This window comes from Poromitra crassiceps, assembly GCF_964638095.1.
Source record: "Poromitra crassiceps genome assembly, chromosome: 29".
In the NCBI taxonomy this organism is placed as follows: domain Eukaryota; kingdom Metazoa; phylum Chordata; class Actinopteri; order Beryciformes; family Melamphaidae; genus Poromitra; species Poromitra crassiceps.
Window position 1 is genome coordinate 5763963 of NC_139641.1, and position 22488 is coordinate 5786450.

General features: G+C 43.2%; 1 protein-coding gene across 1 annotated transcript; it reads left to right on the plus strand.

Annotated features, from left to right (window-relative positions):
- Nucleotides 1-1150: 1150 nt before the first annotated feature.
- On the plus strand, nucleotides 1151-15293 carry LOC310800014 (protein NLRC3-like; the record flags this gene model as incomplete). The annotated part of the gene is made up of 11 exons (XM_083662613.1): nucleotides 1151-1281; nucleotides 2423-2542; nucleotides 4576-4695; nucleotides 6810-7045; nucleotides 7143-8940; nucleotides 10424-10597; nucleotides 11911-12096; nucleotides 13808-13901; nucleotides 13941-13978; nucleotides 14176-14222; nucleotides 14479-15293. The coding sequence occupies 11 exons, from the start codon at nucleotides 1151-1153 to the stop codon at nucleotides 15012-15014; spliced, it is 3480 nt and encodes a 1159-aa protein (XP_083518739.1). The 3' UTR covers nucleotides 15015-15293.
- Nucleotides 15294-22488: the final 7195 nt, after the last annotated feature.

Below are 22488 nucleotides of genomic sequence, written 5' to 3' on the forward strand. Positions count from 1 at the left end.
CTGCCCTGATATCTGTCACCTTTTTCCACTGAGTTGACTGTACGTCATGGTATATTGTCAAAGTCTCTGAGTCAGTTGTTACTGATCGCAGGTGTTTTACTGCGTTCACCTGCCTCTTTTCCTCTCTCTCAAAGGAACGCTCATAGAAAAGATGTAACAGTGAGATAATGACGTCAGTAAAACAACGAGAGAAGTTGATGTGGGCGGTGGGCCGACATGACGTAGTTTATTAAACCGTTATTTTAAATTAACCCAGTTTTATTCCATCTGTGTGTCTGAGACTCTGCGAGATGAGCGTCTTTCAGTCACATGACTCCTCATAAAGAGAGAAACGGCTTGTTGACTTTCTGCAGGCAGATCAGGACTTCAGAGCGGGGTGGGAAACTAATCTGCTTCATATTATATTAGGCCTACAGAGGGCCTACTACTACTGTACATGCGTCGACTTGCCTACATCCGCGTGTGTTGTGTCATCCGCCTGTCGTCTCTGACTGAGGGCGGGCGGAGTTCTCATAAACCAGCAGTTTCACTGAAAACTGTGACTACCGTGGGTGACCACTGAGGGGCGCTGATGCACCTGTTCTACAGATTTCAGCACCTGACTGACAGTATCCACCCGACACTACAGCCAGCTGAGGATCTGCTTGAAAATGCAATTCTCATTGAAGACAAGTGTTGATAAAAAAACAATAATGAATGTGTGTGTGTGTGTGTGTGTGTGTGTGTGTGTGTGTGTGTGTGTGTGTGTGTGTGTGTGTGTGTGTGTGTGTGTGTGTGTGTGTGTGTGTGTGTGTGTGTGTGTGTGTGTGTGTGTGTGTGTGTGTGTGTGTGTGTGTGTGTGTGTGTGTGTCGCATTGAAATAGCACGGTGGACAGTAAGAGCGGTGCGGTGGGGGTTGGTGGCCAGACGTTTGCCGGAGTTCGATTCCCAGCGTTTCTAAACCGTGAGTCGCATAACAAAACACACACATGACCAAACCATTTCCCTAACCTGAACCAAGTTCTTTTAATTGCCTAAATATAACCGTTTACCCCCCGCCCCCAGTATAACTGGTTTACCTCTGAGACTGACTGAAGTGTACAAGTGAGAAAATAACTAAAGCTTATTTGTATAGCACCTTTCACAGATACAAGATCACAAAGTCCAGAACATGTGGAAGGAGGAGGAGGAAGAAGATGGCAGAGCAGAGTCTCCAGTACCCAGCTGTCTGTCTATGAAGACTGACCGGTCTAAAGGTCATCCTCCACTCTTCAGTAATGAACCTGGACCTTCAGACACAAGGTAAGAGAACTGTTATCCCATAAGCCTACCTGATGGAATACGGTTCAATGAGATTGTATTATGAAATCAAGTTAGTAGTAAAAATATGATGGAATACTGGAAAGAGAAAAATACAAGCTCATTGATATTTGAGTAGAAAAAAAGGCTATTATTTCATTCACTAAGAATAACAATAAGATAACAATAAAATGAGATAAGTTTAAATTATCTCTGTAGATTTGGATCGATTGAGCAACAAATAATTTCAAGATATATAAAACTGAATAAAATAGAAGCTACAGTGGGTGGAATTAAATATAACACAACTGACAATTGCAAACACAACAAGCATTTAATGTGTGATAAGCTGGAAACTGTTTGTATCTATGAAACCAAATATCAAAGCCTAAAACAGCTTATTGGTTACTTAAAACAATACCTCCTTGGTCTCATCACATCATTATTAGCTCTCACATTTTTTCCACACAGTGTTAAGATACATTTATGAGTGAAATCCTACATACTGAGTTCATCATAGTTATAAACTTTGGGATCAATAGATATAACGAGAAACAGTCAATTAGGAAAGGGGGGGGGACTTAAATGACACGGTCAATCAACCGGAAAGCCTCTCCTGAGTCAAACAAGCCATCACTCATGTGAATGTGAGTTTGGATCAACACATACAGATGATGAAAACCAGCTTGGTAAAATGTGTAGAAATGTCTGCAACAGATGACAGACTGACCTGTTCTACCACTAGAACATAACCAGGCCAAGAAACATGAATGAAAAGTATGTACAATATGAAATTATAAATACATACAGTATAAAAACAAAGGAAAACATATAAACACTAGAGGGCGCTCTGTAGAATGCATACCTCCACCAACCTTTCTACAGAGTTTTGTGATGTTACGTGAATCCATTTGAAATGTAGGTGCCTTTTTGTGATTGGCCAAACCCCCTTTTTGCCAGTGGGCGTGCAAAGTACATGTACATGCATAATCTATGATAATAATCTAAACATAAGAAATAATCTAAATAATCGAAACAAATAAAATAGAAATCAACAAATGAAGACAATAGTAGAATATGAGAACAAAACATGAATTTGAAGTCACTAGAACTAATGATATGTATCAAACATTTGTGTTTCCAGAGCTCAGGACCACAGGCAGAGAGCAGAGTCTCCAGTATCCAGCTGTCTGTCTATGAAGAGTGACCGGTCTAAAGATAATCCTCCACAGTTCAGTAATGAACCTGGACCTTCAGACACAAGGTAAGAGGACTGTTAAGCCACTTCTTAACATGCAGTGGAATCCGTATTATAACCTGCTCCTAGCCGGTTGGCCTGCATGTTAAACAACAATTAGCCGGCCTACGCGCACTCCCGCGACTCCGTATCTTATCTACCTCGACCACCGGTATAAGATCCGCTTCCACGCAATCGCAGCTCATGTTTAACAGTGGCAGGTCATTATCCGTCTGAGTGGGCGGGTGTGGCTCTTCGTGACTCACTTCACGTTCACTAGTTTATTAATTAATGAATCGTTCGGGCAATCGCTTATATCAACGAGCAAACTCACGGTTTCCTCACGTGCTGCAAAAAGGGCTTGAATTGTTAAGTGGGGGCTAGAATGACCCTGCTTTCCGAGGTGAGGGCTGGCTTGACTGCAGTTGCAGGCAGCCAGGTCCAGTGCATCAGGAGGGACGCTGCTGCGCTGCTTGCTTGCTCCCATGTCAGAAAAAGCCTAACTTTTGTGGGGAGAAATACATTGACTCACTTCACATTCGCTAGTTTATTAATTAGTGAATCGTTCGGGCAATCGCTTATATCAACGAGCAAACTCACGGTTTCCTCAAGTGCTGCAAAAACGGCTTGATTGATTGTTTGGCCAACGCACTTCAGCTGCAGCCAGGCAGCCAGGTCCAGTGCATCAGGAGGGATGCTGCTGCGCTGCTTGCTTGCTCCCATGTCAGAAAAAGCCTAACTTTTGTGGGGAGAAATACATTGAAAACTAGTCAGATATGAGTATGACTTGAAATGCCACTTGTAAAATAAATCACCCACAGTGATTGACGACAGTCCGACCACTATTTGCAGACGTGATGCAGCCAATTCTATCAACAGGCAGTGTTGTGTGCCTCCCCACTGCGGAGAGGATAGGAGCTGACTGACTGATAGGCTATCAAACTTTTGTGGGGAGAAATACATTTAAAGCTAGTCAGATATGACTTGTAAAATAAATCACCCACAGTGATTGACGACGGTGCGACCACTATTTTGACTGCCTCATAGCTAAAGCTGTTTCCTATCACATTTCTTGTTTTCGATCCCCCCCCCCCCCCCCCCCCCCGCCCGCTGGCAGAAAAAACGGCTCATATCCAGTTGTTTCTTAACAAAGACCCCTCATGTTTAGAAAGGCAAAACCTGAAAATATCCTGTTCTCTCTAGTCTGACATGATCCAAAGGTTCATGTTTAAAAGGCACTTTATACTGTAATGAGGAAATGTTATTTGATAACCTACACGATTGCACTGAAAACTACAGAGACAAGGAGTGACCATAGGGAAGAAAAACACGTTTTATGGAGGACAAGATATACAGTATATTTCACTTCCTGGATGTGGGTCAGACCTGCCGTCAGTTTGGCTGGATTCATGCACACAGAAGACATTTTATTCCCTAAATCTTTTGTTTTTCATTCCTCCAAATTCATAATGTGTGCACACAAACTAATTATAGAATTAAAACTTCACATCAATTATCCCAAAAACCAGAGTCGTTGTGTTTGATCACCTCTGAAAACATGTTGCCTTTTCTTTTGATTTACAGAGGTCAGTACCACGAGCAGAGAGCAGAGTCTCCAGTACCCAGCTGTCTGTCTATGAAAACTGACCGGTCTAAAGATCAACCTCCACTCTTCAGTAATGAACCTGGACCTTCAGACACAAGGTAAGAGGACTGTTATACTGTAATGAAGAAATGTTATTTGATAACGTACACGATTGCACTGAAAACTACAGAGACAAGGAGTGACCATAGGGAAGAAAAACACGTTTTATGGAGGACAAGATATACAGTATATTTCACTTCCTGGATGTGGGTCAGACCTGCCGTCAGTTTGGCTGGATTCATGCACACAGAAGACATTTTATTCCCTAAATCTTTTGTTTTTCATTCCTCCAAATTCATAATGTGTGCACACAAACTAATTATAGAATTAAAACTTCACATCAATTATCCCAAAAACCAGAGTCGTTGTGTTTGATCACCTCTGAAAACATGTTGCCTTTTCTTTTGATTTACAGAGGTCAGTACCACAGGCAGAGAGCAGAGTCTCCAGTACCCAGCTGTCTGTCTATGAAGACTGACCGGTCTAAAGATCAACCTCCACTCTTCAGTAATGAACCTGGACCTTCAGACACAAGGTAAGAGGACTGTTATACTGGGAGCCTACCTGATAAAAGTAAGAGAGTAAAGTAAGTAAGCTTGATGAAGGGAAAATGTTCTGTTGTGTCATTTAGGATAGTTTCCTTCACTGTTGCATCACACTATGAGAGGACTGTGTTCATGAAGCAAATCTCTGCCCCAGTGTTTTCTTACATCTTTTTTTAAATATTAAAAAATAATATGATGATGTTTGGAACTATCGGCACTTGGCACTTTCATGTCTGTCTACTGTCTATTGTCTGAGCCTTTTTAAAATTGAGTGACTCTCCCTGCAAACAAATCTACCTCTGGGTACACATAAAGTAACCTTGACTTTGACCTTGACTTAGAGATGGGACTGATCCAATGGCGTGCCGATACTGACGTCATTCACAAATCTGATATCAGACTGACGTTGTTGACCCTTAGTCCCGCCCCCCTCCCCGAGTTGCTCAAATTCCCTCATCCTGCTAGCCCCGCCTTAAAAGCCACAACAGCTCACTGCTGGCGACACGCATAAGACACGCCCACAAGAAATGGTTTAAACACCAAAACCTCCCATCATTGTTGAAAAGCCCATTTTCATTCATATGGTGTTTGTGTTTGACACTGTTTGTGTTTGACATGTAAACACAGACAGTGGTTGATACTGTAGATGTAATGTAATGGAACTCTGCCATCGTATCTACCCTAACTGCTGTGATCAATCTCTGTGCCCTGCTAACACTATCTGTAGTCAGAGATCATCAAGAATGGTACTTATTTATTTACTAATGACTGCCAGACACTGTCTGTGTTCTGTAACAAATGTGTTGTTACAGTGTTGATGTAATAGGACTGTGTGTTGTTTGTATTGAGCTGAACATTCATTAATGATAATTACATATGAAACAAACCAGAAAAACTGTTACAATGTTGCATTCATCCATGATCACCACAGTGACATTTATCCATGTATGCAATGTTGACTCCACTGATTAAACTACAACTATTGCCTACCCCACACTACAGGATAATTTGCAAGATTATGGCCAAGATTCCCCCCTCCCGATTTTCTCGGGGGTGCTCCCGATTTGAGCCTCGTCGGGCAGATAATCTTCCCAAATGATCCTGTAGTGTGTGGGGTTCAAAGATTCACAATCGGGAAGACTGCCTCTTCCCGATTGTGAATCGGGCATATCTAACATGTTAGATATTTACAACCCGACAGGCGATTGCATCTTGAGCAGAGAGCCAGTAGTAGCTGCGTTTCCATTACAGTTTTTCGCAAAATAATCTGGTCCGCCCGCAGCCCCGCACAGAAACAAAGAACGAGGAAATTGTCATCGAGGTGAAATACCCGTGCATCTTTGAACGGGACGGAAAACTAATGCTATACTGCAAAGCATGTAGCCTACAACAAGCGCTTAGGTCTCATATGCTTCCCGCATCGGCGAGTGTCCGCACGGAAAAGTGAGTCAAATCAGCAGACGCGCCCCTCCACACAAGGCACCTGTGCAGACGGTTTTCGCCTGGCCGTGCACAGTAGGCCTACACCCTGAATGGACGCGGCTGTCCGCGCAAATATTAGTTAAACAAATCCTTTCAGTGCAAATGCATTATAAAAACAAAAAATAAGATTTGTTTAGAAAACGAAATGACACAAATGTATTATTATTATTATCATTATTACTACTACTACACCCGGTGCGCACACTGAATAGGCATTTTAAAAGTTAACGTCAGCCCTGCTTCCAAGGTGAATCTTCGGCATAATCTTCTAGTGTGTGGGGTTGCGTTTGAACAGACAGATTGTGTGTGTGTCCCAAGATTGAAAGGTTAAAAAATCGGCTCTCTCTGTCCTGTAGTGTGTGGGCTCTCAAGATTTTTATAATCTTCAAGGATTTGAAAATCCTGTAGTCTGGGGTAGGCATATGACAACAGATACATGTGAAAATAAACTTTACATGTGATGGCGGCACGATGCTGTCTGAGCATCTATAAAGATAGTCTGGGCAAAATATTTTAATAGTTTTACAATTTGAACAAAAAATTGTTCAAACTTTTGTTCAATTTTGTTTGTTTGTTAGATCTTCATCTGATCAGGGATAATAAATTGCCTTTATCCCCACAGAATGAGGAAGAGGAGTCTAGGTGTTGTGAAGCAGCAGCTGTCCTGCTGTGCATTGTGTCATTGGGTCCTGAGGGATCCAGTCTCTACCAGCTGTGGACACAGGTTCTGCAGACAGTGCATCACCTCATACTGGGCCCAGTCCGGTTCATCAGGAGACTCCGCCTGTCCCCAGTGTGGAAAAAGGTCCAGAACAAGATCTGGACTGCAGACACCCAGTCAAACCAGCATTGCACAATGTGAGACTGGGGTTCTGTCTACTGTTGTCACCATTTCTAAAACCAGGAAACAACAGCATATCTGTTAAACACTTGTTTACTCTTTCTTCTCTTCCAGCGGACGGCGTTTTGCAGGAGGTTTTAGACGTTCATAAGATCAGTCTGATAATGAGATGTGACTTTGTGACAGAAGGAACAGATGAATCAGGAATTGCAACTCCCCTCAATAGGATCTACACTGCACTCTACATCACAGTGGGACAGAGTGAAGAGGTTAATACCCAACATGAGGTGTGGCAGCTGGAGACAGCATCCAAGATGGAGGCTCTCCATGACACTCCGATCAAGTGCCACGACATCTTTAAACCCTTACATGACCAAGAGACATACATCAGAGTAGTTCTGACCAATGGTGTTGCTGGAATTGGAAAAACCTTCTCAGTGAAGAAGTTCACTCTGGACTGGGCAGAGGGCTTGGAAAATCAAGACGTCATTCTTGTGATTCTGCTTTCGTTCCGGGAGCTGAACTTGATCAGAGATGAGCGGTACAGTCTTCTCATGCTGCTCCATGTTTTCCATCCAACCTTACAGAGGGTCACAGCAGAGAAGCTCTCTGTCTGTAAAGTTGTGTTCATCTTTGATGGCCTGGATGAAAGCAGACTTCCATTGGATTTCCACAACAATGAGGTTGTGTCTGATGTCACACAGGTATCATCAGTAGATGTGCTGTTGACAAACCTCATCAAGGGGAATCTGCTTCCCTTGGCTCTCCTCTGGATAACTTCCAGACCTGCAGCAGCCAATCAGATCCCTCCTACATGTGTAGACAGGGTGACAGAAGTACGAGGCTTCACTGACCTCCAGAAGGAGGAGTACTTCAGGAAGAGATCCACTGATGAGGAGCTGTCCAGCAGAATCATCTCACACATCAAGGCATCCAGGACCATCCACATCATGTGCCACATCCCAGTCTTCTGTTGGATCACTGGTACAGTTCTGGAGCACATGTTGACTACAGACCAGAGAGGAGAGCTGCCCAAGACCCTGACTGAGATGTACTCATACTTCCTGCTGGTTCAGACAGAGAGGAAGAAGCAGAAGTATGATGAGAGCCATGAGATGAGTCAACAGCAGCTCATGGAGACTGACAGGGAAGTTCTTCTGAAGCTGGGGAAGCTGGCGTTTGAAAATCTGGAGACGGGCAACCTCCTGTTCTACCAAGAAGACCTGGAGAAGTGTGGTCTTGATGTCAGAGAGGCTTTGGTGTTCTCAGGAGTGTGCACAGAGATCTTCAAACGAGAGTGTGTGCTCTTCCAGAAGACGGTCTACTGCTTTGTTCATCTGAGCATCCAGGAGTTTCTCGCTGCAGTCTACATGTTCCACTGTTACACAAACAGGGATAAGAATGTACTGAGCACATTCCTGGGAAAAGTCTGGGATAGAAGTGATCACTCCTTGGATGTCTTCCTGAAGAAATCCATGCTCAAAGCCCTGAAGAGTAAAAATGGCCACCTGGACCTCTTTGTCCGCTTCCTTCATGGCCTCTCACTCGAGTCCAGCCAGAGTCTCTTAGGAGGCCTACTAGGTCACACAGAGAGAAGTCCAGACAGCATCCAGAAAGCCATCAGCAACCTGAAGAAGATGGACACCTCCAATACGTCTCCAGACAGAAGCATCAACATCTTCCACTGTTTGATGGAGATGAATGACCACTCAATACATCAGCAGATCCAAGACTTCCTGAAGTCAGAGAACAAGTCAAAGAAGAAACTCTCTAAGGCCCACTGCTCAGCTCTGGCGTACATGCTGCAGATGTCAGAGGAGGTTCTGGATGTGTTGGACCTGAAGGCCTACAACACATCAAACGAGGGACGAGGCAGACTGATCCCAGCTGTGAGGAACTGCAGAGAGGCTCGGTTAGTCCTGATCTGAATTCTAACATTATCTACAGTTTAGTTACCTTCACACCTGATGCCATATGAACTATAAAGATATATAGTTCCTCAAACAAACACTATAAAACTGCTGTTCTACAGAGCAGTGGTAACACAGTGTTGGGCGTAACACACAAAGTAATGTGCTATTAATTTTCCTGTAACAGAGTAAATAAAGTAAGTCATTACTGTTACGTGTCAGTAATCACATTACAGTTACCAGGTTGGTCATTACTTGTGTTTCATTGTTTAGTCTCTTTAACCTCTGTATTGGTGCAATGGCTCTGAAAGATTCTCGTCGTCTTCAAGTCATGTTGGAAATATTGGAATTACAGGAGAGCGCACATAAACGAGCCAACAAAGTTGGGAAATACATCACGGAAAGTCTGAATTTAATGCTGTAGATTCAAAACCTTAAAAATCAGTAGGGCAATCACTTTTCACTGGAATAATAAGTAAAGCGATGTGTTACTTTTAAGAAGAGTAACAAGTAATGTGTAATTTGCGTCTTCATTCCAAAGATTCCAATTCTGAAATGTTTGTTTATAGCTATCATGTTAGTTGGTGAACACAGTTCGTTTAGCTGTAATGATTGTTGTATATATATATATATATATATATATATATGTATGTATGTATTAGGGGTTCAGTGCGTGCAGCTACATGAAGAATACGCCGAATCCAGAAGGTAGCGATAAAGCACCTAAACGCTGTTTGAACGCCATAAACGCCACAGAAGAAGACATACCAAAGCAACACAAGAGCCATATGAAATCCGCGTTCACTGAATGGAACGTTTTGTGGTGAGGAAACATTACCGGGGGTCGCTCCAGTGTGTTTACGAGCCGTACGTCGCTTCCATGCTACATCACAAAACCATAAACAATATCGACGCGTCAAGCTGCTCCCCCTTTACCGTCGTCAAAAAAGTGAAGAAATTCTGCACTAAGCTCTGACTGCAGTGCAGAGCAGTATTCTAATGACTTTTATGACTCAGGCGATAAGCTATTTTGCGAATTCTGTCCAAATTCAACCAAAGCCAACGAGGTAATGTAACGTTACGTAACACTGACAAAGCGGTTAACTTGTAAACAAGCAACTTACATCGCGTGAGATGACAAGCAAGACGTATTCTTCATGTAGCTGCACGCACCGAACCCCTAATACATACATACATATATATATATATATATATATATATATATATATATACCGTATATACTTTTGACAGAATTGCTTGTAATTGCATTTTGCTATGCTTTGCTTTGTGATATTACACATTCAGCACTTTTTGAAAATTTTCTAATTCTACAATACAATTTATTGTCACTTTTTCTCTAATTATTATTACTATTATTGTTATTATTTGTATTAGAAGTAGTAGTATGCTGTGTCCGTTTTGATGTGGGCTTAGTCTCAGCTCTGCTTTCATAGAACTAATCTTACATTAAATCTGTGATCACAGACTTTCTGACTGTGGACTCTCAGAGACTCACTGTGAAGTCCTGGCATCAGCTCTGAAGTCCAACCCCTCCCATCTAAGAGAGCTGGACCTGAGTAAGAACCAGCTGCAAGATTCAGGTGTGAAGCTTCTGTCTGCTGGACTGGAGAGTCCACACTGTCGACTGGAGACTCTCAGGTAAGATTTGAATTGACAGTTTTTCTCAGTTGATTTGACACATTTCTCTGCTTTCAATACAGTGCCTCTCAGGTCACAATTCCTGACTCTGTAAAGGTTGACTGCAAGTTTTACAGAGAGCAATAGTAGCTAAAGAGTCTGATTTATAATACAGTATATGTATGTAGTGTGAATGTTCTATACATATGTAGTTCTGTATGTTGTGTGAAATGTCACAGTTTTAATGTGTGAATTTCGTAAAAAGTACACGCAAGACTAGCTCCATAGGGTCCTATTATAAAGGTTGAAAAAGTATAAACCTAACAGTACAAAAGATAAATTAAAGCTGAATTAAGGTGATAGAGTCCTAAAAGTGGTGACTCGTTAAGTGTGAGTGTTGAGCTTAAAGTATGAAGGAGTAGTTAGAGTTCAAAGAGGGCGTGGTTTCACCATGAACTGCTGTTTAAAATGAATGGCAGTTGCACCCGGAAATATAGCTAATCTGTTTGTTTTACAAACATGCTGATTCATCTATAAACAGCAATTAACCTCAAACCTCATGCTTTGATATCTTATTTAAACGGAGTCCACAGCACAAGAATTTCACACGTGATACTTGTACCACGGAGTGACAATAAAAATCTTGAATCTTGAATCTAGATTGCTGCATCTCTCTCTATTCCTGTCTCAAACCTCATGCGTTGATATCTTATTTAGATTGCTGCACCTCTCTCTATTACTGTCTCAAACCTCATGCTTTGATATCTTATTTAGATTGCTGCACCTCTCTCTATTCCTGTCTCAAACCTCATGCTTTGATATCTTATTTAGATTGCTGCACCTCTCTATTCCTGTCTCAAACATCATGCGTTGATATCTTATTTAGATTGCTGCACCTCTCTCTATTCCTGTCTCAAACATCATGCTTTGATATCTTATTTAGATTGCTGCACCTCTCTCTATTCCTGTCTCAAACCTCATGCTTTGATATCTTATTTAGATTGATGCACCTCTCTATATTACTGTCTCAAACCTCATGCTTTGATATCTTATTTAGATTGCTGCACCTCTCTCTATTCCTGTCTCAAACCTCATGCTTTGATATCTTATTTAGATTGCTGCACCTCTCTCTATTCCTGTCTTAAACCTCATGCTTTGATATCTTATTTAGATGCTGCACCTCTCTCTATTCCTGTCTCAAACCTCATGCTTTGATATCTTATTTAGATTGATGCACCTCTCAATATTTGCATTCATTAATAATCTGTTTACATAAGTTGTGTGACTGAAATGATCAAATAATAATATTTCCTTATCTTTTCATATCCATTGAGGCTGAGTGACTGTAACCTGTCAGAGAGAAGCTGTGAAGCTCTGGCCTCAGTTATCAGCTCAGTTCTCAGCTCCCAGTCCTCCAGTCTGAGAGAGCTGGACCTGAGTAACAATGACTTAGAGGACTCTGGAATGAAGCTTCTCTCTGCTGGACTGGAGAGTCCACACTGTAGACTGGAAACTCTCAGGTCAGTATTACTGATACTGTTCAACAGACCACCATTTAAATGTGGCTTTACATGCACATTAATATCAGTGAAGATTAGGGCTGCACAATTAATCGTGTTTTCATCGTCATCGCAATATGAACATGCGCAATAAACACATCGCAAAGACTGCCTGAAACAAAAGTGGTTTTATTTACATGCGTCATGCATTCCCACTCAGCATGGGAATGCATCAATACAAACTCAATGCCTCGCCACACACACACACACACACACACACACACACACACACACACACACACACACACACACACACACACACACACACACACACACACACACACACACATTTGAAATATTTATTTATGTCCACATAAATACAAGTATGCAAAGGACATAAACAGTAATAGTGCAGTCAAATGCTGGGAGTCAGTCAGTTACATGAGTGCCCAGACGGCAAACACAATAATGCAAACACATAAGAAACACACAGGATGATAACATGGCAGGTTGATATATACAGTTATACTGTAATGCAAGATAGAGGTCAGTATCCACTTCATGGGTACAAAAAGCAGCGCCTCCTCCACAGTGCAGACTGCCCCCCTTAGCCCCTCCTCCTCCACAGTGCAGACTGCCCCCCTTAGCCCCTCCTCCTCCACAGTGCAGACTGCCCCCCTCAGCCCTCCTCCTCCACAGAGAAAGAGAGGGAGGGACAGAAAGAGAGAAAGAGGTGGAGAGAGAGAAAGAGAGAGAAAGAGAGGGATAGAGATGGAGGGAGAGAAAGAGAGAGAGAGAGAGAGAGAAAGGGAGAGAGAGAAAGGGAGGGACAGAAAGAGAGGGAGGGAGAGAAAGAAAGGGAGAGAGAGAAAGAGAGGGGGAGAGAAGGAGAGAAAGAGAAGGACAGAGAGAAAGAGAGGGAGGGCGAGAACGAGAGGGGGGGAGAGAGAACGAGGGGGGGAGAGAGGGAGAGGACAGAGAGAGGGAGAGAGAGAACGAGAGGGGGGGAGAGAGGGAGAGAGAGAGAAAGAGGGGGACGGAGAGAAAGAGAGGGAGGGACAGAAAAAGGGAGAGACAGAAAGAGGTGGAGGGAGAGAAAGAGAGGGATGGAGAGAAAGAGGGGGAGAGAGAGAGAAATAAAAGGAGAGAGAATGAGGGGGAGAGATAAAGAGAGGGAGGGAGAGAAAGAGAGGGAGCAGAGAAAGAGAGGGAGAGAGAGAAAGAGAGGGGGAAGAGGGAGAGAGAGAAAGAGAGGGGGGAGAGAGGGAGAGAGAGAAAGAGAAGGAGGGAAAGATAGGGAGAGGGAGGGAGAGAGAGAAATATAGGGAAAGACAGAAAGAGGGAGAGACAGAAAGAGGGAGAAGGAGAGAAACAGAGGGAGGGACAGAAGAGAGGGAAAGACAGAAAGAGGTGGAGGGAGAGAAAGTGAGGGATGGAGAGAAAGAAAAGGAGAGAGAGAATGAGGGGGAGAGAGAAAGAGAGGGGGAGAAAGAGGGAAAGAGAGAAAGAGAGGGAGATACAGAAAGAGAGGGAGATACAGAAAGAGAGGGAGAGAGAGAAGCAACAAGTGACAGAAAAAAGAAGTAGATGGAGAGAGAGAAACAGTCTGTCGGCTGCAGACCCCATTTAAGTGTGTGTGTGTGTGTGTGTGTGTGTGTGTGTGTGTGTGTGTGTGTGTGTGTGTGTGTGTGTGTGTGTGTGTGTGTGTGTGTGTGTGTGTGTGTGTGTGCAGGCTGTCAGGCTGTATGCTCTCAGAGGAAGGCTGTGCTTCTCTGGCCTCAGCTCTGAGCTCCAACCCCTCCCATCTGAGAGAGCTGGACCTGAGCTACAATCATCCAGAAGCCTCAGTGAAGCTCTTCTCTGCTGGACTGAAGGATCCAACCTGGAGACTGGAGACTCTCAGGTATGAAGAGACAACATCTGCTAGAAGACTGAGAGTCACACACATTGTCTCTGTCACACTGAGAAGATGAGGAATATGTTTCATGTTTAATGGAGGATATGAGTGGAAATCCTTCATATTGAAGGTTCTTAAATGTCCATGTTTCCATCATTAAAGAGAATCTGTTGGTCTGACTTCTTCCCTGTTTATTCCTCCAGTGTGGAACATGGTGGAGTGCAGTGGTTGAGACCAGGTGTGAGTAAATGTAAGTGTGTATTTTATTTAGTTTGATTCATAAAAACAAAGCAACACCTGCAACTAGTGAGAAGGAAAGTGCATCTACAGCACAGTCTGTGACGTCCATTCATTCACATCCTGTGAGTCAGGAAGATGGCTGACATCATGTGACATCATCAAACTGCTGAGAAATGAACTGTCAATAAATCAACAAACAAACAAACAAACAAACATGTTTATTAGATGAGAAGCTGCTGCTGTAACGAGTCTTGTTGTCTCATCAGATGCCTGTGATCTCACACTGGACCCAAACACAGCAAACATATGCCTCCTCCTGTCTGAAGACAACAGAAAGGTGACGAGGGTGAGAGAGGAGCAGCCATATCCTGATCACCCAGAGAGATTTGACCGCGGGGCTCAGCTGCTGTGTAGAGATGGTCTGACTGGTCGCTGTTATTGGGAGGTCGAGAGGAAAGGAGGGGTTGAGATAGGAGTGACTTACAGAGGAATCAGCAGGAGAGGAGGGGGTGTTGACAGCAGGCTTGGATGGAATGAAAAGTCCTGGAGGCTGTACTGCTCTGATGATGGTTACAGAGCCTGGCACAATAACAGACCCACAGCCATACCTCTCCCCTCCTCCTGTGTCTCTAACAGAGTCGCAGTGTATCTTGACGGGCCTGCTGGCTCTCTGTCCTTCTACACAGTTTCCTCTGACAAACTGATTCACCTCCACACTTTCCAGTCCAAATTCACTGAACCACTTTACCCTTGGTTCCTTCTGTCTGATGGTGCCTCACTGTCTCTGTGTCAGATAGAGTGAGACAGAAACACACTGTGACCAAACACAAACACCTAAAGTCACAATAGTGTTTGCATGCAAGTTCATTGCTCATGTGGTTGTGAACAGACATGATCTGTGTGTGTGTGTGTGTGTGTGTGTGTGTGTGTGTGTGTGTGTGTGTGTGTGTGTGTGTGTGTGTGTGTGTGTGTGTGTGTGTGTGTGTGTGTGTGTGTGTGTGTGTGTGTGTGTGTGTGTGTGTGTGCGTGCGTGCGTGCGTGTGTGTGTGTGTGAGAGAACAGTAACTGGACAGAGTTTTAACATCACATACAACAAGTACAGACATTTTAGTCTGAAAATGATCAACATAAATGAAGAATGTTTGATGTGTATAGTTTGAAACAGAACTTGTTGACTTGAATATGTCATTATTGTTGTCTTTAAATAAAGCAGTGTATTATCGCTCTGTTGTTGAATCAGTTGAGTGATGAAAATCAAGCAACATGTAACTGTTGATTGACATTAGTGTGTGATTGGTTGAAGATGTGACTGAGCCTCTGATTGGCCTTCATGTACAGTATCTACTAAGCACTAAGTACTCATGTGAAGCACTTAGCAGCTAAATGTGTCTCTGATGACATCATAACAGCAACAATGTAGAACTTTACATCACAGAATTATTACAAACTGTCTCTGCTTTCATATGATGTCATGTATATGTTCATGTAGTCTGCATTGTTTGTATGGATTTATATGACACATGACTCACTGTATTTACTTTGTCTTGACAATCTTATGATCACTTGATGTACTAGTTTGATCCTTTTCTATCTTCTATTTCTTTGTTTTGATTTCCCTGAAATATATTTGTCTTTTATTGATTCTCTTTTTCATCCGTTCACTTTGGCAACACAGGAATGTTCTTGTCAACAAGCCAGTAAAGCAGGTTGAGACTGAAGGAGAGAGAGAGAGAGACTCGCGCGCACTAGAGAGAGAGAGAGAGAGAGAGAGAGAGACGCGCGCACTAGAGAGAGAGAGACTCGCGCGCACTAGAGAGAGAGAGAGAGAGAGAGAGAGAGACGCGCGCACTAGAGAGCGCGAAAGTCTCTCTCTCCCCCTCGTTCTCTCTCTCTCTCGGGCGCGCGCTAACACTTACGTTCAGAGTAGAAACAGCAAAGCCAGCCAGCCTGCACACATAGACCAGAACAGCACATCCGGGTAATTTGCAAAACTTGAAGGCCGCGCCCCTTTTTAGGGGATAACACAAGCCACTCGCGTTGACTTCAATGTAAAATAGCAGTACCCAAAACATCTATAGAAAAATAACAGAATTAATTTCCTTTATAAATGACCCAAAGACACCATGACATGACAATATATTTCAACTCGGCCGGCCATAGAATGCGCAAGATACATCGACACGAGGTACTTGCCTTATATGAACGCTGTATCCAGTTTCCACCAGGTTACATGCATCGTCCACATTGACGGTGTCACGCCTACCCTATCGCAGACCAGTTTTTTTTTTTTTTTTTATTGTTAGTGAAACTATAACAACACAGCAACTCTTCGGCATATCTCTATCAAATTAAACCGTTTTAAATAGTTTGTTTGAAGTGGTTTCGGCTTCTTGTACCGTCGTTTACTATGGTGGGTTTCCCCTAAAAAGGGGCGCGGCCTTGGAGCTGGGCGCTTGAAGACGCGACGCAGTTCTGGTCTATGCTGTAGCGTGGCCTGTTTAATCCACCAGAGGGCGACATTGCTCCACACAAACCATCATCTTAAAGAGAACAGATCCCATTGTCCCAAAGGTGACCTTACTGAAAACTGCATGTTTTGCTTCATCGTATATTTTTTATTTTATTCACACAACATATAATGACACATACACAATATAGCCTACATACAACCATGATGTTAAAGCAGAAACACAGCCAGCCTCTCTCCTCTCCAGCTGAATGAAAGACAAACAACTCAAGAGAAATCAGAGAAACTGTGGCAGAAAATAAACAATACAAATAATAAATGTGTCAGACAGAAAGAGAGGGGAGAGGGAGGGAGAGAAAGAGAGGGGAGAGAGAGAGAGAGGGAGGGAGAGAAAGAGAGGGAGAGAGAAAGGGAAAGAAAGAGGGAGGGAGAGAAAGAGAGGGGAGAGAGAAAGAGGGAAAGAGAGAGAGAGAGAGGGAGGGAGAGAGAGAAGCAACATGTGACAGAAAAAAGAAGTAGATAGAGAGAGAAACAGTCTGTGTGTGTGTGTGTGTGTGTGTGTGTGTGTGTGTGTGTGTGTGTGACTGTCTGATGAATGTTGGGAGGAGGCGCTAGTTACAGTCAACTCCTCATCCTCATGCTCTCGTCTAACCCTAATCCAGTTCAAAGTTCTACACAGGGTTCAGTACACAAAAGCTAAGCTTAGCAGGCTGTTCCCTGATACAAATGACACCTGTGACCGATGAGGCTTTTCTCCAGCTGATCATACCCATATGTTTTTCCTCTGTCCAAAGCTGTTTGATTTCTGCTCATGTTTTTTTTATCATGTTAAGCGAATCCCTTAATATTACACTGAACCCATGTCCGTTTATTTCCATTTTTGGGGTGCCCTCTACATGAGCTAATCTCTCTAAAACTGAATCTGATGTTGTGGCTTTTGCCTCACTCATAGCCCGTAGACGTCTTCTGTTGCATTGGAAAAGTCAAAACCCCGCCTCCCTCTACATCCTGGATCCTCCCTCTACATCCTGGCATCTCCCTCTACATCCTGGCTCCTCCTTCTACATCCTGGCTCCTCCCTCTACATCCTGGCTCCTCCCTCTACATCATGGCTCCTCCCTCCCCCTCCCCCCCAGTGTCAGAGTTAACTCTGATGCTGGGAGGGGGGGGGGAGGGTGAGTCGCTTGTCACAATAAATAAGACTGGTTTGACGATTTATTTGAGGGAATGTAGTAATTCTATCTATCACATCCGCTATTTCTGTCGCTCTTTGAGCAACTCTGGATATTTATCGACGAGATTTTTGCCAAGCTGGACCTGATTAGTGATTTGCTCCGTTCGCCTGCAGCTTTGACACATTACAGACGGGAGTCAAGCTGTCAGCAACAAGGCTGGGAGGATTACACCGGAAGAAGCACCCATAGGCATCATGGCCATGTATGTATTAAAAGAACTGGATAGGGGACGAGCCACGCCCACCCATGCATTCGGACGGACACTGCTCACTGGCGCATGAAGCCATCATGGGGGGGTTTTCTTCCTACAGACAGTCAAATAGCGCATTTTAATCTTCTCGGTTAACCGACCAATTGTCGGCTAATGAGGGTCGGTTGTTGGTCAAGAAAAATTATGATTTTCGACATCCCTAATTGCCATTAGTGTGAACTTCTTGTCACCACGTTGCACGACAAACTTCCCCTCCAAGAAAGCCTTGTGGACTGATGGGTGGGTATCTGGTAGTTGTGCCATGTCTTTCAAGAAGATTGGCATCCAGCGGGCATAGTTCGTATTAGGGCATTCACAGACTAGTCGACTAGTAAAACCACTAGTCGACACTGTGCTTAGTAGTCGACTAGTCGTTTTAGCAAAACATTTTTTATTTTATTTTTTTAATCTTTAATATAAAACTGAAAATAACTAGAACGACCGCAACGCGGACTTATGCCTCCGCCATTAGTTCATTCTGGAGTCCAAATCGCCATTTGAGGCAAATTGGAAGAGATTCCGTCAAGACGCTCCTGTGATGTTGCGTTACAGAGCTTGGAAATTGGGTGTGTGAGAGGTCACAGTGACCTTGACCTTTGACTTTTGACCACCAAAATGTAATCAGTTCATCCTTGAGTCCAGGTCGATGTTTGAGACAAGTTTGATTAAATTCTGTCAAGGCATTCCTGAGATATCGCGTTAACAAGCTTGAAAATGGCGTTCGAGAGCTTACCTTGACCTTTGACCTTTGACCACCAAAATCTAATCAGATCATCCTTGAGTCCAAGTCGATGTTTGAGACAAGTTTGATTAAATTCCGTCAAGGCATTCCTGAGATATGGCGTTAACAAGCTTGAAAATGGCGTTAGAGAGGTCAGTGACCTTGACCTTTGACCACCAAAATCTAATCAGTTCATCCTTGAGTCCAAGTCGATGTTTGAGACAAGTTTGATTAAATTCCGTCAAGGCATTCCTGAGATATCGCGTTAACAAGCTTGAAAATGGCGTTCGAGAGGTCACAGTGACCTTGACCTTTGACCTTTGACCACCAAAATCTAATCAGATCATCCTTGAGTCTAAGTCGATGTTTGAGGCAAATTTGATGAAATTCCGTCCAGGCGTTCCTCAGATATCGCGTTAACAAACATCGTACGGACGGCCGTACGGACGGACAACCCGGATCCATAATGCCTCCGGCCTGGCTATTGCCGGCGGAGGCATAAAAAAATAAATAAAAAAAGGTGTGGGAACAATGTAGCTCAACTGATTTCATCGCTAGTGGATTAGTAATATTGTATTATTCTGTTTATTCAGCATACAGCCCAACACACCGGCATCTCATAGAGCAGCCAACGACATCCACTGTTATTAGATGTTGTTTTTATTAGATATGTTACATATGGAGTTATTATTAGCCATAATCAAAACACGAGTAATACAGTCAGTGCATCAGATGAGAATCATGCTTCATTCTCTGAGATGGAGCCAGCACGTTATTGTCAATGCTCCCCAAGTAGAATACAATGTACATAATTACACATTTGCAGGTGTTTCAACCATGCTGACTTTAATGATGTCCCATCAACTTTGTTTATATAAAATGTTTCAGAATGATTTAATTTATATTGAAACAATGTCCCTCGTTTGTTAACATTACTGTGTGTGTGTGTGTGTGTGTGTGTGTGTTTGTGTGTGTGTGTTTGTGCGTGCGTGTGTGATCCCTAACTATGGTATCAAGTGTTTTCTCTGCCAGTTGAATCCTCTGAATTGCTCAGAGAAGGTTGTAGTGTAAATATATTTTTGCAAGATCAGACATCTTTTTTATGGCTGTATAAATAACCTGCAAAGAATGAAAAGTCAGATTTGATGCCTACAGTATGTACACACAGTGAACGTGTATCTACAGCATCCAGGACACAGATAACAGCCACATGCACAAGATCCTCAACATGTTCCTCATAACCTTCCTAAAATCCTCCACAGACTTTTTTGTAACACTTTAATTTAAATCCTGTGCATTAACCTGTGAACGTATAAAGTATGACTATACAATAATACTCTATATTATAATACACTTTAAGTACTTCATGAAAATCGTCCCAAAACATAATTACATTACATTACATTACGCCATTTGGCAGTCGCTTTTATCCAAAGCGACTTACAATAACACATTTTTGTCAGCAATAGAGCAATCAACTATGGAGCACAGTCTATGACACCTACATCTTCTGAAGGAATAGTGGTAAAGTTTAGTTTAGGTTAGTAGTTTTTTTTTTTTTTTTTTTTAGAAAGAGAGAGAAAGAAGTTAGATCAAGAAGGGCCCAGATGGAGCCTGAAAAGGTGTGTCTTTAGTCTTTTCCGAAAGATGGGCAGTGATTCAGCCGTCCTGACCGAAGGTGGAAGCTCGTTCCACCATTGAGGTGCCAGGGACGAGAAGAGTCGAGATCGGGATGAGCGACTTTTGAGCCCCCGTAGCGAAAGAGGGGCGAGGCGACCTCCACTGGTGGAGGAGTGAAGGGAGCGCTGAGAGGTTTGGAACCTGACCATAGATTGCAGGTACAGGGGAGCTGACTGGTGTACTGCCCTGTAGGCCAGTACCAGTGTCTTGAATTTGATGCGAGCCGAGATGGGAAGCCAGTGGAGGTCCTGGAAGAGGGGAGTGACGTGAGAGAATTTGGGTTGGTTGAATACCAGACGGGGTGCAGCGTTCTGAATGAGCTGAAGCGGTCGGATGTCGGTGGCAGGTAGGCCGGCCAGGAGCACGTTGCAGTAGTCCAGGCGAGAGATGATAAGTGACTGGACCAGGAGTTGAGTCGCTTCTCTTGTGAGAAAGGTAATTACAAATACCACACAACAAAACGTTCAAATCGGATGTGCTGAAAAATAAAAATTACAACAGACAGGCCCGTATCTAGATATGAGAACAGGGAGGTCCGGACCTCCCCTAATATTTCAGAGAAAAAAATAAAAAGCAGGTGGTGACATGAAAGAGAATATACTGAATAATGACAGCACAACAGTATAATCCTAATGTTGATTTAGAATTATATATTACTCTAAATATGGCTAAAAAAGGGGGGGGGGGGGAATCGGAATCCGCCTCCCCTTGCTGGACCTCCCCTATTTCGAAACCCTGGATACGGGCCTGACAACAGAGTTGCACCACTATAACAATCCATTTTTGCTAAGCAGCTGCCCACTGCCTGAAACATGTTGGGATATTATCCATCTCACTGAAAATGTTTTGGCTAGAAGTGGGCTAAATCGTGGCTACGTCGGCTATATAGACCATGTCAAAGAAATGAAACTAAACACCTTGTAATGTTGACTTACTTTCTTATTGTTATTTCTTGTTCTTATTTTAGTACACAAAGGGTTTGTATACTTTGTACTCACACGGTGTCAATATACTGTATTACATGATAGGGACATGTTCATTAAGTACATAGTGAATATTATTGTGCACTTCTGATAGCTTTCAAGCCATGGTAAAGCATGTTCATACAAAGAAGACACGTTCAGTGCAAATGTAATACAGTGACAATCACAATCAGTAGGTGAGTGCATGGAAGTGAATGGACAAAGTGAGTCCTGTGCTTCTGTGCGCATGCGTGTGTGTGTGTGTGTGTGTGTGTGTGCGCGCGCGTGTGCGTGTGTGTGTGTGTTTGTGTGTTGCCACTCTTTCGGGATATTCACACTAGGGGTTGCACGACTCCTGTTTTGTTTAAGTCGACCTTTCTACCAATAAAGTCAAGTCGATGACGACTATCCGTCACGTGCAGCAGTGCAAGTAAAAACAAAACGAGTCTTGGTCACTGAGTTGATGGCAGCAGCCTGCAACGCGGGAGGAATGTGAACATCTCTCTCGTAATGAACTTATCGTGCGTTCATGTGCTCCTCGGATACATCGTATTTAATGTGTTTACGAGTTGTACGCAGATTAACGGCCCTTCAATATCCTATTTACGAGTGGGAATTTCGGACATGTCGATGCTACATGAGTTTCCGATGTTGTGGCGTTGCTTGAGGTTTCCGGGACTACAACAATGGCGGAAAGTATGAAGTCCGTGGCACCAAATGACTGTAAAAAGTGATATATTTTGTTATTCTGTTCATAGCTATCATTTATTTTTAGTACTTGCACATTATGGCCTATGTAGCTATACCATAATGACCCACTACTTGCTGTTAGTAAGAAAAACCAGCCACGAGAGAACAAGCGTCCATGTTTGTTGCTCTTTCCGACCCAGAGCACTTGAACGGTGTCCTGTCGTAATTACCACGTCACCACTGGTAAATATGATATATCCAAGCTCATAAT